Here is an 18,671-nt window from a genome sequence, read left to right as displayed (position 1 = left end):
CACTTGCATTGATTGATTTAGACATGAAATAAATGTATCTGAAATGAAAATACTTTGAAACAGAGTTTGAATGAATAGTACATTATTTCTGTCTTTACTCAGTCAGAAGAACAATGGTGTACCACGGCTATACTAACTTTAAATGGATTTTTGAAGGGAAATTTCAACCCCAATCACCAACATGTGACACTTTCATTAAATATATCTTGTTTACATAAAAACACGGAATCATGTATTCTCTGTAATTGTAATAATAATAACAACAATAACTTGGGTTTTTATATAGTGCTTTATACACCCAAAGCGTGTATCAAAGCGCTTCAACATTATTACCCCTGGTCTGGGCCTTAAATCATTCTTAAACCATCTCAGCTCCCTGGGGAGTATACAGCCTGTGTTGTTTATTTCCGTTTGGAAAAATAGAATTAGCTGCAAAGCTACCAACCATAAAGGACCGATGGTATAAGGTTTTTTTTGCTTTTATACCATCGGTCCTTTATGGTTGATTTTTGGGGTTGAACAAAGAATTGACTAGAGTGGGATTCAAACCAACGACCTCCAGATTAACGTGCCGGCGCTCTACATGTACCAACTGAGCTATCTGGCCCTATGTTGGCGGTGTCCCCATTTTGTCGATACCTTGGTTCGGGGGTTCCAGTCAGAAGCCATACAATCGTTAACTGCCGTATAGCCAGGGATCACACCCAAATTACATTACAACCTGGAAAGCGGCAGCCAGTGGATCAAATTTTATAGATTATAAAATTGTTTAAATAACACCTGGTTCAGCCAGACCAAATAGATAAGGAACAACTCTAGGTCGACCAAAATAAATTTTGGTTTCAACAGAGAGGCGAACTTAACATTTAACATTTTTTTTACATAACAGGTTCGGCTCATGACATGATCGACGTCTGAAACAAAGGCGCTCCCGACTCGTTCTGAACAATTGATCTTACGACCTCTTGCGCATCCAGTCACTCCTACATGTAACTGTTTTAGATGTCAAACTTTCTTGTGCTTAGTTCAATCATTTTGTTCGACACAACTCTGGAATGCCTGTCTGAAAACGGGTGTTAGTTCATTACGAGAAAATAAAGTCCAAAAGGACCCAGGTATGATTGAAAAATATTGTACCTTTCATAATTCAAAATAAAGACTATTACACTGCATCTGCACTGAAACATTGTGTGTCACCACCCCCCCCCCCACCCCACCCCATGAAATGAAGGCCTACAGAGTCTTGTACCTTTCATAATTCAAAATAAAGACTATTACACTGCATCTGCACTGAAACATTGTGTGTCACCACACCCCCCCCCCCCCCAACCCCCCACCCCACCCCTGAAATGAAGGCCTACAGAGTCTTGTGAATATAACTTTCTACATGACTTAGATCTAGTTTCCTTGAACTTCACTCAGGGAAAGGGCAAGGCAATTTCCCTCCAATAAAGGGGCACTTTGCAAATATAGCAAAGCAACACAGCGAAAGCACAGGAATCACTGTGGGGTGCTGTGGGTGGTTTCGAGGCCTCAGATCTTTTCCTAAGGTAAAAGGTTTTGTATCCCCAACTAACAATGTTTAGTTAAATAGAAATGAAAGGCTTGTCCAATGCAAAATAAAAGGAGGAATACTGTTTGAGAGAAAGTTTGCAAGAAGAAATTCTTTATGTTTTGTTCTATTCACAGAGTTGTTAAAATTATTTGTGACAGCTACACATCAGGGGATGTATACTTTGGATTACTCTTGGTTCACTTTGCACAGTAGGTGTACCTAGTTATATCCAAGTAATTGTTGATACAAATAATGTGAACAATAAATATCAGCAAAAACCAACGATGGGAAAATGATGAAAGCTTGTAAACAATTTTGAAGTAGGTCTAGCAGGTGTCTAGTTCCTTTTTTTCTGTGGTTGTATATAAGCGCTTAGTATCAAAGCGCTATAAAAATAAGGTTTTTATTAAATTATTATTAATTCAAGTATAGAGCCTATAACCTTTTGTTCCACAAAGTTCCACATAATTGTATGTACACTTTCCATTAATTAAGGATTTGTACAAGGAACATTATGGACCAATCTCCCTCTTCACATCAGTCAGGCTTCATCTCTTGAATCCCTCAAAGCCACGTTAAAGACTCATAATTTACTTTTATGCTAAGCTAAGTTATTATAACTTGTGTTTATTTGTGGTTACTGTACAGCGCTTTGAAACTTTTGTAAAAACTTTTATAAATATTGTTCATTATTATTATCTATTACAAAACCTTGAATCAGATTTTTGTATGAGGGGCTCCAAGGTCAAATTAAGCTTTGAAATCTACTCATTTTCCAATAGACAGAAATACATGTATAGAATCCTTATAAGCATTGAAAAAAATAACTTGCCTCTAAACCTCAGTTTGAAACGTGTAAAGATACATGTAGATGTTTGATACCTTTCTAGTGCAATTTTTGTCAAAATCCAAAAACATTTTATGACGTCACATTTCAAATAATGGTCTGTAAATTTGTTTATAATACAGAGAATCTTTGATGATATTCAATCAAAAAGGCATTATCACTTGCAAGCACAGATATTCCTCTTTAGAGTCAAACATTTCACAGTTAATTTGGTTTTTTTATGCATGTTGGGTTACACCAAGCAGGAATACTGGTCTTCGACAATTACCAAATGTGTCCATGGCCTTTAACACTTTTAAGAAGATGTTTTATTACTGACACAGTTTGCAAAGAGGCTGGCTTCACAACATTTTTGATACTGAAAGTTTGCGTGATGACAACCTTTTGTTTGGGATCAGCATACCCCTTTAAAGGCAGTGGACACTATATGTATTTACTAAAAATAGTTATCATTTGCATAAAAAAACCTTACTTGGTAATGAGCAGTTGGGAGCTGTTGGTAGTATTAACCGTTGTGAGAAGCGGCTCCCTCTGAAGTAACGTAGATTTCGAGAAAGAAGTAATTTTCCACGAATTTGATTTTGATACCTCAGATTTAGAATTCGAGGTCCCGAAATCAAGAATCTGAAAGCACACAACTTCGTGTGACAAGGGTATTTTTTTCCCACTATCTTGCAACTTCAACGACCAATTGAGCTCAAATTTTCACAGGTTAGTAATTTTATGCATGTTTAGATACACCAAATGAGAAGACTGCTCTTTGACAATTACCAATAGTGTCCAGTGTCTTTAACAGTGGTCCAATAACAATGCAAGTAAAAGGCAAAAGGACCAGTCAGAATTACCTGGTCTGGTCCATACAGTTCTGTTAAGTATCAAAAACGATTCAAATTCTATAAGACTTAAATAAGATTATTCTTCTCCAGGCCTGTATGCTTCATTTTTGAAAGAGCAAGGGCACCCTACATGTATGAGGAAATTGTAATTTTGTCAAGCATTTCAAGGGCACCAAGGCATTGACCAGGGACGTCCGTGAAGTATCAGGCCTGCTTCTTTTAGCCTGTTCAAACTGTGAAGAAGGCTCTTTCTCTTCAAGATTCTGGTCTCAGAATTGATTCCGGTCCATCCAGTGAAAATTTTGAGCAACAGCTTACAAGCCCAAGGTCTTGTGGCAATAAATAATTTGTGAATTTTTTTGTCAAAATTCACAGATTAGGAGGACAAAGTCTCCCTAGAAATCCTAATGTCAATGTGCCAATCAATTTAATAATCCTGTTTCTAGTCATTCATGTAGTAAGTTGAAAACTGCTCTAGCGTTTCATATTATTACCAATTACCGCTTTTGTTCAATTGGTGGGAAAAACTCACGCTCTAAGAATTGAAAACTATAACAGAGCACATCTTCCCACAATAAGTTGCTAACACCTTAGTACACATCAACGTTACTTTCACATCTCTTCCATGACAACACAAACTGACTGAGTAAAAAGTTGACACACACGGAGTAAAAAGTTGACACACACGGAGTAAAAAGTAACAAGAGAAAACATGTAAACTCGCCCGTCCAGGTTAACAATGTCGCCCCCACAAAGTTGCCCCCCACAAAGTTGCCCCCCACCAGAGTCTGCCCCCCCCCCCCCACAAAGTCGCCTCCCTGGCGAGTTTGCCGGGGGGCGAGATGACTGGTTTCCCACTCAGTGTGGACTTGATGCTTTGTACTCAAGTCAATATGGTGCTTTTTAATGCTTTCGCCCTAAAATTTATGACAATCTAGCAACAAAGGTTTGTGTAAGTTCGGTTCATTGGTAAATTAAACCTTGGTGCAAAGTTGCCTAGCCTCATCATCGTAAAAAAAAAATTAAAGCTCCTGAAGAAGCCTTGACATTGACAATTTCATATCCATTTATTATGAGATTCTATCGAGGCATCGGTTAACATTGTCTTAAACATATGCACACCAAAAAGCAAAGATGGTTTTGTAATTGCACACAATCAAATGTGCCATGTTTGTTGGTGACGATCTGTCTAAATTCAGTCAACAGAGTTGGTCTAGCCATAGACCCAGTAACTGGGGCGCTGTATTCCATTTTTCAAAATTTTGAACTACAAAAAAATACATGTACTGTAGATCTATACTAACAAGTATTAGGCCTACTATTGTTGTTGTCAACATTTCAAAAAAAGGAATACAATGCGCCCCAGTTACTGGGTCTAGTCGAGCCATGGACATGGTTGAGCTGGTCAGTCAGCCAGCATACAACCGCATCATGACCATTTGTGACTCATTCCTCCATCAATGCACAGGAGGACTTCTTTCCTCCACGATTCATGCAATAATTTACACATAAGCCGATTCACTATTACAACTGCGCATGTCCGTTACTGCTGACAACGCAATTTGTTTCTCTCCCGTGACCTTTTGACAATACCTGGGTTTATTGTCAAAAGGTCACGGGAGATAAACAAATTGCGTTGTCAGCAGTAACGGACATGCGCAGTTGTAATAGTGAATCGGCTTATTGCCTTTGGATGATGCCTAAACAACAGTATCGTAGGAGGTCCTGTTTTCGAGGTGTCCCTAAAATCGTGGCAAATCTTTTACCTCTCTGTGCGCGATGTAAACAGTCCCTAGATAAAAATTGTGTGGTTTTATTTGCCAAGCAAAGAGTCTCCTCTCCCTTGACCAAAACTTAGAAACACGTAAGGCTCCACTAGTCATTTGCACTTGTAAATGCAAAAAGTTTGGTATTTTAGGCATTTCTACAAGGTACAAAAATATGTCATAATGTTGAGGCCATATAAAAATATTTGCCCACCGAAAAAGTTTCATCAAACGCTATTTCAATTCACAATTCATGATGATCAAAATCATGTGACTGAATGTTTTGCTGAGCATTCTTGAAAAAAAATACCAAGGCTTAAAGAAGCCATGTGCCTTATATCATTTTCTAATATTTTTGGAGATTTTTATTTTGTAACCCTGGTATCAATACTATTATTAATAATAATATTAAAATTTAAACATCAGCTCATTGATTCAATTATCACTGTTTATTTATACGCTTTATTATAAATATTAAGAAAAAAACATATAAAAAAAAAATATCAAAATCAGATTTGGAAGCCAGTAATTATTCACACTTTTTATATATTTTTTTTACTTTTTAATTTTTGGCAAGTTACCATGGTAATGTAAAAAATTTAATAAAAAAATATTTTGAATAAAATGAAGGCAACTGCTGGCTATACAGTCATACATAGAACAAAGAACACTTGTAGTCACTGCAGATGTTTCTTCCATGTATGGCTTCACCGGGAAACCATACTTTCTCGTTTGCCGTGAAAACAGGAAAAACTCAAAACAAATGGGGCCAGTTGAAGTCATTGAAGATCGGTGTGTGGTGTGAACATTTCAATGTCCATCAAGTTTTAATACATGTTTGCATACTTCATATTAACAAATGAAGATAATTAGGGCATCGGTTGATATATGGCATCATTATTTTTTTCCCAATTCAAAGAAAAAGGCATAATAAATAGCGTGAAAACTGGTAAGCAGAGGATACATACAATAAAAACAATTCTGCAAGCCATCACACGCCTGCAAAATATAATATCACATGGAGTTTATATGCAGTACCAACAAATATTGATAATGCAGAGGAACCCGCTACAGACATGACACACACAATAATAGTGTTTAGGGAAATTAGGTCTAAATTAAAACACAAGAAAGGATTTCTTAGATTAGAAAGAAGACATCTCCATCCACTCACAACAAAAAGGCGACAAGCATGAATTAAAACTCCCGATTTTACGGTGTTAACTTACCTACTGGAGGAAAGCCAATGTCACAGGTTTGACAACCCCTGTTTTTTCTGAATATCGAATTTGCAACATGCCGTATTTATGTTAAGATATATTTTATATAAAAGATGATTCACCGGTCTGATGAATCATGACAACACTTCAGAAAGTCTTCACTCGGTGACAGATCGCTACTGATGATAAGAACCGACGCGCCGGCCGGGTGTTTTGTGTGCAATCAATGCCCTACGGTTACACAACAGGGAACTATTGGTGGCGCTATTTCACTTTTAGTTTTAGCGGCCTGTAATGATTTGTGAACTTCTCCGAGGTCACATTTCATTATTTCGATGCGATCTTTCTTCACTTTATAAAGCTTGCGACTACTCCCTAGCACCAGCAGCCTCAGGATTATGAATATTTACACAGGTAAATAACTATTTGTTTACAAAGCTTTTATATGATGTTCAATGTTAAGTGGTCAAGGTTTTGGCTGCATGATCATGATCGTCGTGCCGTTGGTAAACCATGTAAACAGGGAAAACGTTTATTTGTTTGTTTTTGGCGGTCCTTTTGAATAATTTGTCAATTGACATTTGAAGTATGATGAAATGTCAGTGAGTATATTGTATTTATAAACCACTTGTGTGGCCAAGCATAGCTGAATCCTGGATATTTATTCCTGAAGCCCACCTTCCGAATCCTTGTTCATAAATCATAGACCCAGTAACTGGCATGACTAAATAAAATAATAAATGGGTGCTGTAATCCTGTATTCCTTTTTTTTTCTTTAATTTGTTTCCTTTTTTGTCATTATCGGTCATAAATTTCTGGGGAAAAGGAATTCAGTGCCATATAGAACCAGTGACTGGGGCGCTAGATTCCTTTTTTCGAAATTTTGACATATGACCGATAGCCTAAGCGATACCTAGTGTCTAAATTTCGAAAAAAGGAATCTAGCGCACCAGTCACTCACTCACTGGGTCTAACCATGGAGCAATTGCTTCATGGTCTAACAAAACAGTGCCCCAGTTACTGGTCCTGGTTCTGGTGAGTTACTGCACAATCTCCACATATCGGGATGTGCACGTGCAGGTGACTGAGCAGCAATGATTTACATGAAGTGAGCCCCCCTGATGATGTTAACCATATCCATAGCTTGTAGTTTACTCTTAAAGTCACCTGGAAATAGAATTTGTTTTCTTTCAAACATAAGAGTATATGCTTACCAACAATAAAACCATTTTTAGAGTAATTGTTTGTCGCGATTTATATGTTTAAAAAATATATAAAGTTGTTTGGGGACTGACTCCGCCTACCCCTTTTGTGACGTCAATCGAGGCAGACTTTGCCTGCAATGCGTATAGTAAACACGCGTGCAAAGTACATGTACATTTCAAAAAGTGTTTTCTGCATTCAGCAGCAATACACCTGGTCGGCATTTTGAAACTTACAAACTCACGACTCGGTCGGTACATGTACTTTGCAGTTGTGTTTACTCTACGCATTACAGGCAAAGTCTGCCTCGATTGATGTCACGAACAGCACCCTCTCGGGTCGGGGTCTACTCTTAAATTTGTAAATAACATAAGAACTGATTTTTTAAAACCTTAGTTAACTGTTTATTCACATTCCACTCATCAAAACACATATTAGTGACAAAAGCTTTATTTTGAAAAAATACCACTTCCAGGTGACTTTAAAAATACTAATAGTTGGTGCGTCACGAATATCCTGTTGTAGTTTGTTCCATTCTGCAAAGGATCTTGGGTTGGGAGGAAGGAGAATTTGTAACAGTCTTTGTTTGCAGGAGGCTTGATGAAGGCAGTTGCAGCCTGTTGTCTAGTTCCAACCCTTCCCGTGTGCGATTTGGTCTGGTATGAATCAGTGTCTATGGCAATAAGCTTGTGAATGGATTTGTAAGGAGTGACAAGCGTTGGATGGCCCGCCGGTGTTCAAGTTGTTCCCAGTCGAGTTGTGATATCAGGTTGCTGACGCTATCTTTTCTATTGTTATTGTTAAGGACGAATCTGGCAGATCGCCGTTGAACCCCTTCCAACTGATTATTGTAGGTGTTTTGGTGAGGATCCCATATTGCTGAACAGTACTCCAAGCGTGGTCTAACCAGTGTCTTGTAGGCTCTTGCTTTGACCTTGGACGAACAGCTGTAGAGATTTCTGCCCAACAGACCAAGGATACAATTTGCTTTTGAGGTAGCTTTCTGGATGTGATTTTCCAGGACGAACTTGGGTAATTATCTGCACACGTTCATCCTGGAAAAAACCTGTCACACACCGGGGTCGACCTAGGGAAGCTAAACGAACGCACCCATAGTGTCGCTTGGCGCAAGCTAAAAACATGCCCTCAAAGTTGAAACAATACCTGATTTTTTTCACATTAGGCAAATGCTCCTTTAGGTTCGTTACGTCTTTCAGGTACCTTCTTCGACTTCCCCAGTAGCTGGAAAAATTATTGGGATGGCATCATGTCTTAGAAAAGAACTTTTCTCTTCATGTCAAAATGTGTAGTGTATTCCGGATTCTCGAAGCACGACGGCTCGAAGTGTTTGCCGCACAGCGAGCGAAAAGACGTCGGACCGGACAACTTAGCAAACTGACACCATCTTTAGTTTTTTTGCTGCATCCAGCAGCAATACACCTGGTCGACATTGCTGGAAAAATGCAAGAACAAAACTTTTTCAAAACGTACAAAGTCACGACTAGGACTTGAATGTACTTGCACGTACTTGTGTTCGATGTTCGATCGAGGCAAAGTCTTCCTCTATTGACGTCACAAAAGGGGTAGGCGGAGTCACCCCCACACAACTTTATTTAATTTTTTAAACATATAAATCGTCAAAAACAATTACTCAAACAATTATTTTATTGTTCAGGAACATATACTCTAATGTTTGAAGGAAAAATAAAATCTATTTCCAGGTGCCTTTAATGTGTTGTTTAATTCTACTCCCAGATGTGTGTGGTTGATAATTTTTCAGTTGTTTGGTTGTTATGATTATATCTATCATTATCATTATCATTAACTCATGATCATGATGATCGTGATGATCATGATGGTCTATTTAGTATTTTTTTGCATCAATCTTTTAAGATAGATGGATTTTGAAATAAAGACTGAAAGTGAAGTGGAGTGGATTGACCCTGTCCTGTACCTATATGGGGCTAAGTAAAATAGATACAGCCCAATAATTATTCTTTCTACTTTTATCTAACTCCTGATGTTTCGGTCTCAGAAAATCAGTGTGGTAATGCAAGTTTGCAATATCTTTATTAGCCTTTTTAAGCCTGACGTGTATTTACTTGTGATGTAGTTGTGATAATCATCATAATCCCTCCATCCATCATCATCCTGACTGTAGGAGGGTTACGAGACATCATCTTTAAAAAACACTGTGTGCAATTTTAACCAATTTTGTCAGACTAGTGACCAGATTTGCCCAATTATTACCACTTTTAAAAATCATTGCATTGACACAATTTTTAATCAATTAAGAACATGAATTTGATTTCCAATGCATATTTTTGTCTTCGTTCAACCATGGAGGAATTCTACTGAAAAAGTTAATTCAAACTTTACTAAGCAAGTTTTCGTTGTGGTTTATAATACTTGACATTATAAATTTTCCTAATCATACTAACTTGTCTTGTTACCTTACAGAATAATTTTCAAGATGAGTGCACAGGCAGAGCAGAGGTTCACCGCACTGCGTAAGCGACTAGACCAGCTTGGTTATCGGCAAGCATTAGGAATAGACTCTTTACCGTTGGTGGAGAAATTATTCAATGACTTAGTCCACACTACAAGCAGTCTTAAGAACGCCAAACTTCAGGTACATATTTTAGATGTAGTTTAAAGTCTTTTAATTCTTTGTTTTAAAATGTTTAATAGATCTGAGCTCTGTGAAAAGACTCACTCCTCAGGCATTACTCATCGGGGATAAAGAATATTAATTTGTGTTTAAACCAATACACCAATGTGCGGGTACTAGTTACAGTTCTAACACACATCGGTGTACAAAAACCAAAATTACTATTCTTTATCCCCGATGCAAATTTCCATCTATTAAGTCGTTGCAGTACTCGTTGCTACAACAAAGGATTTGAACTGCCTATAGCTACCGGGCAATCTCGGTGGTCTAGCTAGGTAAGACACTGCTCTAGAATTGCAAAGGTTCTTGGTTCGAATCCGACCTGAGTTTTGTCTATAAAAAAGAACCCATTGATCATGAAGATATATTGTCTGTATGTTTTATATGTAAATATGGGCATGTGTTTGTCACATTTGTAACTTTTCTTTCTTTATTTGATATCTGTTGACGACATAGTCAATTTGTTTTTCATTCTTCAGGCAAGCAGGAGTGTTGAAGAGAAAAACCCCATATGCACTGATGAGGCGTACCGTAGTGACAACGCTAAACTAGTCCGTGAGAACAATGATCTTCATCTTCAACTCATCAAGCTTAAGGAAGACACTGATGTATCAATTAAAGATCTTAAAGCATCATTGAGGAAACTAGAACACGAAAATGCAGATCTAAGATTCCTCAACTCTCAATTTGTGCATAAAGTCCGAGCACTTGAGAAGGAGGCCAAGACTAAAGGGGATCGCATCAGTCAGTTACAGGAGAAGAACTTCCATGCTGTAGTCCAGACACCTGGTAAACTTATTTCATCATTTTGTTTGAATCAGGTTTTGAGTGGAGAAGAGTAATTACTTTACACACTGATACTTCACGAAGGCAACGAAGGCGATTGCCTCCATGCCCCCTGGTCATTGCCTTGGTGCCCTTAAAATGCTCCAGTAGAAATGAAAAATTTCCTCATAGGGTGCCCTTTACAAAGTGAAAATGCCTTGGTGCCCTTGTCCTTTCAAAAACGAAGCATTCAGGCCTGCTTTATCTGCCCTTTCTCACAAATTTAACTCTTTTCAGAGGGATATCTCTTATATTTATCCACCCCCAAAAACAATTCTGTTTAAAGACCAAGTTCCCATCTTTGAGCAAAGAGAATCTGCATCGGTTTAAAATGCCTTTTTGTCAATTGCAAGAGAATTTCCTGAGAATTTGTTCAGTAAAATCTCCCCCAGATTAACACACAATGACCCATTCTTTTCCCCAGGTGGCCGCAAGAGACATATACCATTTCGTCGGCAGAGAATGGACATAGATTGCACTGTACCAGCAGACATGGCAGATGCTTCTCATCAGCCTCTATCAGATCCCTTCGATGAGAGACCGGTGGTGAGCACCGTGCCTAATGACCCATATATAGCAGACCTAGTGAAGCAGTCTGATGACAGGGCTGGGACTCTTCAAAATGAAGTGGACAGATTGAGTGTGAAAGAAGAAAGGAACGAGAAGATGATAAAGAGACTGTCTAAGCAGGTAAGTGTCAAAGGCACTGGACACCTTTGGTAATTAAGACCAGTCTTCTCACTTGGTGTATCTCAACATATGCATAAAATAACTGAACTGTGAAAATTTGAGCTCAATTGGTCATGGAAGTTGCGAGATAATAGTGGAAGAAAAAACACCCTTGTCACACAACAAAGTTGTAAGCTTTCAGATGCTTGATTTCGGGACCTCAAAATCTAATTCTGAGGTCTCGAAATCAAATTTAAATAATTTAGTGGAAAATTACTTTTTTCTTGAAAACTACGTTACTTCAGAGGGAGCCATTTCTCACAATGTTTAATACCATCAACAGCTCTCCATTGCTTGTTACCAAGTAGGTTTTTATGCTAACAATTATTTTGAGTAATTACCAATAGTGTCCAGTGCCTTTAATTCACACAAGTCTTATATAGCGGACATATCTACCAACAGGGTACTTGAGGCGCTTAGTGATATACATTTAAACAGAAAGAGAGGTTATTGAAAGTTATGAATTCTGAGACCCAAATATGTAGCACCTTACAGGGTTTACAAGGTGCTACATAAATCTTGAATAGTTAATCAAGTATGAGTCAAAAGCCATGTTTCCATTCATCTTTTTCTTTCGCTGCCACCCGTAAAGTTAATGTGACTGGCTTTGGTGTAATTCTACTGACAGTTTTATCCGCTTGCACAACGGTTGAATAGTTGTACCCGTTGTCCCGTTCATGCAAAATAATGGAGCAATTTAAGAATAGCATGACGTCACAGGTGTGGGTTAATACTTAATATTTTTAAAGAGAAAAGTTGCATCCCTTTTAGGCGGTCGCTCTAATGCCGCTTCAAGGGTTGAATGAAGCGTAAATTTGGGTGTGATCTTTGATTATAAAGCAGTTTCTGACTGGAGCCACCCGAACAAAGATATTGACAAAATAAAGAGACAGACAACACTATCTAGAGCTAGATAGCCCAGTTACTGTAATAGAGTATTTGCTCGTTAATCCGGAGGTCTCGGGTTCACATCCCGCTCTAGATAACCCCAAATTGAAAATAACATTTACCCAGTCAGTTTCCCTTGTGGTTTAGTTACTGTATATGCCTCAGAAATCAATTATAATCTATTGTGTGTAAATTTGCCTAAAGTTTCTAATAATGTTGGAAATCTATGATACTGTGCATGAAAACTGTTATTAAACAGGACTTAGCTGGAGTAGGATTTGAAAATTTTGCATGGTGGGAATATAAACGGGAAGGTCTGTGGTAACACCATGAGTAGATTTGGTTCTGAAAGAACAGGTGCTTGAAAACTCTACCTTTTGATCAGTATGCTCTGATCGTCTTCACAGAGCTTACAGGCATAGGTACTGATCGAAACGTTGAGTTGTCAATCAGTGGTCGGCTCTTTTCGGAACCAACTATACTCAAAAGATTTTCACATTTTTCGCAGACCTCCTCACCTAAGTAGAGGGTATATTTAAGGTGGGACTTTTTGTTTATAATGTAATTTATTTATTTTTTTATAATTGTAAAAGCTTTTTCTTGTAGGCCTTAAAAAGTCATAATAAAAACTAAAAGGGATTTTAAAGTTTTGTTTTGATACCCCCCCCCCCCCAAACAGGAATACTCACAAAAAGTTTAGTTTTCATGTGTGGGTGGAAGATATTACATGTATTTTGATTTTATTTTGACAGTGTGTACAGCTCAAAAATGTGTTGTTTATCAACTATCAGCCTACATAAAACGATTAGAATCACTTCCAATATAATTACATGTACCAAGAACATGATGATTGTGTTGATGAGAGAGTTGTTGCCAGCTTGGTGTTTATATCCCCTTGTGGGAGTTTGCTGAGTTCCCTTGACGGGAAGATCATCTAAACAAACAAACAAATCCTATCTCAAACAATTAACCGTATTATTAGGTTATAATCACTTGTTGTTTGACATGAATATTCCCAAAACTCAATAACAATACATTATGAACACTAAGGCTTTTGGTGAAAGAGATAATTTCTCACTCATATATTAAAAGACTTCAGGCCTGAAGCCTTTCTTAGGCATCTGAAAGCACACAAATTTGTGCCACAAGGGTACAGATTTATACATGTTGGGCTACACCAAGTGAAAGGTGTCCAGTGCCTATAAATATAATATTTTATTGAAATAATTTTATGCACACATTCACATGTAGGCATAGAGACTAGGCCTTAATAAACAATAGAGACCATAAACCTATTCATTCATCTTCCATATTCAAGATGCACATCGTAGGTAAATGTTCCTTGCCTTTATACACAGCATCCTAGTACCATCGGCCTATAGTGCATGTAGCAGCTGTTTCTCATAACGACCAAACCAGTCATTTCCTTCCTGAATTATAACTTGAGAATTCCACTTCTATGCAGTAGCATGACAACAAAATACATGGACTTGACTGGGGCATAGAGTCCCTGCTATGACTGGAGAAAACATGAAAAAGAAAAGAAATCCACTTGTTTTCAAGTAATTTTACTGTTATGAACAGCTGATATTTGTTTATTTGCCCCCTTCAGAACCAGGGACCTTTGTATAGCACTTAACCCCCTATTCAGATAATGGAAGCTCCCATTGTCCCTCACAACTGTAACCATGCACGCTGCTGTACAGTGCTGACCTTTGATCAGTTACTGCTTATATATGCAAATGAGTATTCAAAAACCTCATGCTGTGATTGGATAAGGGTAGTAACTGGCAAGTTGACTTGTTGAATGAATTTTCTTGGGTCAGTGTAGCATTGGTTGTTGAATGACAATGGTACAAGGGATTGGGGCAGGTAGTAAAGTAAACTCATTAGCATAAAGGTCAACACAATACTTCATTGATAAAGTGTGCATGGCTCACTATACACACACACCCACCTCACACACAGCTGGGGCATTATAACCGTTAGGGTTTAAACACCAGTCTATTCAAGTGCAGGCAGTGAATGGGATTTTCATTCTGGAATTTGAATTGTTTTATGGACCTAAAGGATTTCTTAGTTCAGAATTAAAACTTAATTTTCAAAGACTCATCTGAATTTTCAATTGAGTAAAAATGGCTGATGTTTCCAAGAAGAAGACCAAACCTAGACGGAGGGTAAGCTCATTAAATAATAGACTTTAGCCATGAATGAATTATCTCAATGCAGCCATTCATCTGCATAATTACCACTGCATATAACTGTTGCACTTGCAGCAGCAGGTGTACTTCTTTCATATAATCATCATTGAGCATGACCAAACAAATTCATGATTTGCTTTTCAATCTGGGAAAAATAATTCTGCTCTGTATTTTTAAATATTAAAAAGTTTAACCATGGAGGTAGCAATTTGGGAATGACTGTCATTTAGGCTATCAACTTCAAGTAATAAACAATAGGGAAACTGAATGTGTAAACTGTAAAAAAAAAAAAAAATTGGGGTTGAAATACAAATTTACTGAAGTGGAACTGGAACTGCGACCTCTGGATTAATGTGCCGTCAATCTCTTTTTTTTGTCAACTCAAAACCTTTATCAGAAGCCATTCAACACATGACTTCCGGACATCACACCAAAGTTAATAATAATGATAAGTACATGCTGGAATGTGGTATGAATGGGATCACCTACTCTAGTCTAGTCATAATTTTGTGTTTTTTCTTCCACTAGGTAGTTTGGCTTTTAGGGGTCAAAATTGAGTTTGTTAGTAGCCCTGATGAGATTTTTGTAGCCCGAAAAACACTCAACGTCTTGAGTGACGGCACAAACTGGTCAGCGAAAGTATTTCATGTTACCATAGCACAGTTCATTATTGTTTGTGATGTTGTTTTGTACATTATTTGTCCACTAGCCCACCGGGCTATCAATTTATCAAACTGGATAAATGAGTAGCGCGGCTGTATATCTGGTAGTCCCAGGCTAGCGGGCTAATGGCATTTTGGACCACTGAGCTTTAATCAAGTTTCACAATTAAAGTATAGCCCCATTCAATTCATAGAGAACCCCAAACTTAGTTCAATTTCAGATTTTTTTGATTAACCCTTGGTTTATGATAATCCCATGCCTTACATACTATCAGCCAATTTCATAGACTTCGTTTAAATGCAGAGTTTAGAGGCAAAGTATACCTATGGTTTTGGAACCATTCGATTGTTTTATTCATAAATTTAGATAAAACTAACAGGTGAAATTGGTACGTTTACGTTAAATGCAGACAGCACAAATGTGGGAAGTTCTCAAATTTTAACTGCCAACTCTACAAGGTGAATGGCTTTAGTGGACACTATTGGTAATTACTCAAAATAATTATTAGCATAAAATCTTACTTGGTAACGAGTAATGGGGAGAGGTTGATAGAAAAAACATTGTGAGAAACGGCTCCCTCTGAAGTGACGTAGTTTTCGAAAAAGAAGTAATTTTCCACGATGGTGTTTTTTTTTCTTAGGTTTGTTATTTTATGCATATATGTTGAGATACACCAACCGTGAAGACTAGTCTTAGACAATTACAAATAGTGTCCAATGTCTTTAAATGCAGACAGCACAAATGTGTGAAGTTCTCAAATTTGAATTGTCAATAACAAGGTGAATGGTTTAAATACACTGTAATTGTGACACTTTTCACCCAAAAGTAAAGGAGAAATTAACTTTCTTTCTTTTCTTTATATAGGTTGAAATTCGAGATAATGAGATAACTCGCCTGTCTCGTCAGCTAGAGGGAGGACGACCTTTTGATGTGGTCTCAACAGAGGCCAAGAATAGGAGTAATGAAAGGCTAATCTCGCATCTTAATGTCCAGGTTTGTGAAACAATCAGCTTTCATGTTTTCAAATAAAATGGTTTTAGGAAACAATTGGCAGGGTATTCCAGTAAAGTCACCATACACCCTTTTAAAACAACCTTTTAAAAATCGATTGGCACCTTGAATTCATTTTGAAAAAGTCAGGCCTTGAATTCCTTCTTTGAAAGGGCAAGGCCATTCTTAAAATGCAAAAGGCATTTCCATTGGAAAATCTTCGAAGTCAATGGGAAACTTTTAAAGGACACAAAGGCCATCCCTCTGATAAATTCACATGAGTAGAGCTAATTCCTGATCAAAACCTAAACTACAGACAGTTCTATGTAAGCTCCTTCCTTTTTATTTACAATCTCATTAATTGCCTGCAACTTACCTTTATTTCTGTTGCGTGGCGTTATTCCACTACCTGGTGCTGCTAGGAGTCTAATGGGTGCAGGCAATGTTACACAGCTTGTAACTGCACATGTGTACCAATTAACTTGCACGTCCACGTACCTAGACAAAATGGAAGACCAACGTGCACATGTCAATATCATCTGGAGGTAGACAAATTAAAACATCTATACTTTGGTGGTCATGTATATATTGTATTTGTAGTTACTTGCCTTCCCTAACTTTCACTGTGTTTTTAAACTGGACATGTTCCCCAATGGGAGACTTTAGACGGTCCTTTTTCACAGTAGTGCGCATGCTCAGACCTACGCAAGCAATACTGAGCATGCGCCTCCACGCTCAGATCCGCCAAAAAGGACCGTTATGTCTGCTGCCGCCGGTGTCTCAAAAGTCTCCTATTGAAAGGTCTTGAATAAAATTAATTAAAGATTTCTTTTGCTTCTATATGTTTGCATGTCCCATTAGTGCCCTTGTAGATGTGAGAAATAGTATGTTTTATGCAGGCTTGAAAAATGTTATGTTTTGAATGATTTTGTTTCATGGAGTATTCAGAACTTTACTTCAATTGTATTATTTTGCATAGCTGCTTTTTGGTAATTGATGAATGTGCTTGTCTCTAATATTGACCCATTATTGTATTTTTATATACAGCAGATCCTTGCCATTTGATTGGAGGATTGTCCGTCACATGATAGCAAATTAACAAGCCATTGCATGCTAGGCATTTTTCTTTCCATCTGTATTGCACGGTGCATACCACATCACTGCGTGCGCGTGTCTTTGATAATGCAGCCGTAGTTACTGCAAGGCACATTCTACATTACAGCGCCTGCCTGCGTGTCTCAAAATACGCAGTAGTACAGAACAAGCCAAACTAATAAAAGAAATTGGTGTAATGTCACAATTAAATATTGTACGCTTTGTTTGTTTTCTGAAGTTGTATCCTCCAATCAAAATGACAAAGATCTACTTGGACATGTTGGATGTTATATAAAACAAATAATGAATGTTTTTCATTCCTGCAATGGTGCAAATATGATCATTCTTTGAAAGATGAAATGTTCCATTCAACTCAGCTCCGCCTCGTTGAAAAGAACATTCCATCTTCCAACTTACAAAAATATTTGCACCTCACATTCAATATTTGTATACTATTAAATCAATCATTTGAATGCTATATCAGTATAGTCAAAGCTTTGATTTTGACATATTCCAGATTGACTATTTACAACAAGCTAACCGCGACGCTGAACGACGTCTACGTGAGTCGACCATTTCACAAGACAATGCAAACCAGAAGGTCATTGAACTCACAGAGAAGAATGAAGAGCTAGCGAATGAGTTGCGGAATGTTGACCGCCTTGCCCATAAGCTTCAAGCAGACAAGAACAATGTGATATGGGCTGCCGATAAGGATGTTACGGATGCAAAGGTAGAACTACAGGAAACATCAAGAGAAGTGGCATCTTTAGATCTTGAGCTGGACCAACTTAGACAGGTAAAATATACAAATAAGGAGACTGTGGAACTTAATGCCTTTGAAATGATTGACATGTACATGTATAAAGATGAAAAACAGGCTAATCTAAACTGATTTTACCAATGTAACCCCAAAATTCTGGAAATACTTGTTTATTAGAAGGCTCCTGTATAAGAAGGCTACGCAGAGTTGGGCATGTTATTGCATCCTCCAAGCTAAGGCCGTGTCTGAACTGACAGCTACGGCTACGACTGTTCCTAAGGGTGTTGCTAAGGACCTCCTATACCTCAATACATGATGACACAGAAATCTAGCCGTAACCATAGCTGTAGCGGTCAATTCTGACACAGCCTTACTGGTTTAACATTGTTTTGGTTAAATACTTTATGTACATAATAAGA

At 37.8% G+C, this 18,671-nt stretch overlaps 2 protein-coding genes across 3 annotated transcripts in view; one reads left to right on the top strand and one right to left on the bottom strand.

Moving 5' to 3' along the window:
• LOC117293796 (major facilitator superfamily domain-containing protein 6-A-like) overlaps positions 1–6,386 on the bottom strand; it is a 39,896-nt gene extending 33,510 nt beyond the window's left edge. For both annotated transcript variants that reach the window (XM_033776237.1, XM_033776238.1), the window contains exon 1: positions 6,234–6,386. The gene's annotated coding sequence lies outside the window, so the exon portion shown is untranslated. The remainder of the gene's footprint in view (positions 1–6,233) is intronic.
• Positions 6,387–6,492: 106 nt separating this feature from the next.
• Positions 6,493–18,671, top strand: part of LOC117293637 (centrosomal protein of 135 kDa-like) — a gene marked incomplete at its 3' end in the record, with an annotated part of 35,660 nt that continues 23,481 nt past the window's right edge. The window contains 6 exon segments of the mRNA XM_033776019.1: positions 6,493–6,638; positions 9,888–10,059; positions 10,578–10,887; positions 11,348–11,613; positions 16,269–16,397; positions 18,007–18,288. Of these exon segments, the coding sequence (XP_033631910.1) occupies positions 9,901–10,059; positions 10,578–10,887; positions 11,348–11,613; positions 16,269–16,397; positions 18,007–18,288 (1,146 nt within the window).

The sequence above is a fragment of the Asterias rubens genome, chromosome 8 (genome assembly GCF_902459465.1).
Source record: "Asterias rubens chromosome 8, eAstRub1.3, whole genome shotgun sequence".
Classification (NCBI taxonomy): Eukaryota; Metazoa; Echinodermata; class Asteroidea; order Forcipulatida; family Asteriidae; genus Asterias; species Asterias rubens.
Note: the sequence above shows the minus strand (reverse complement) of the source record. Positions and strands in the feature narration are given on the sequence as shown.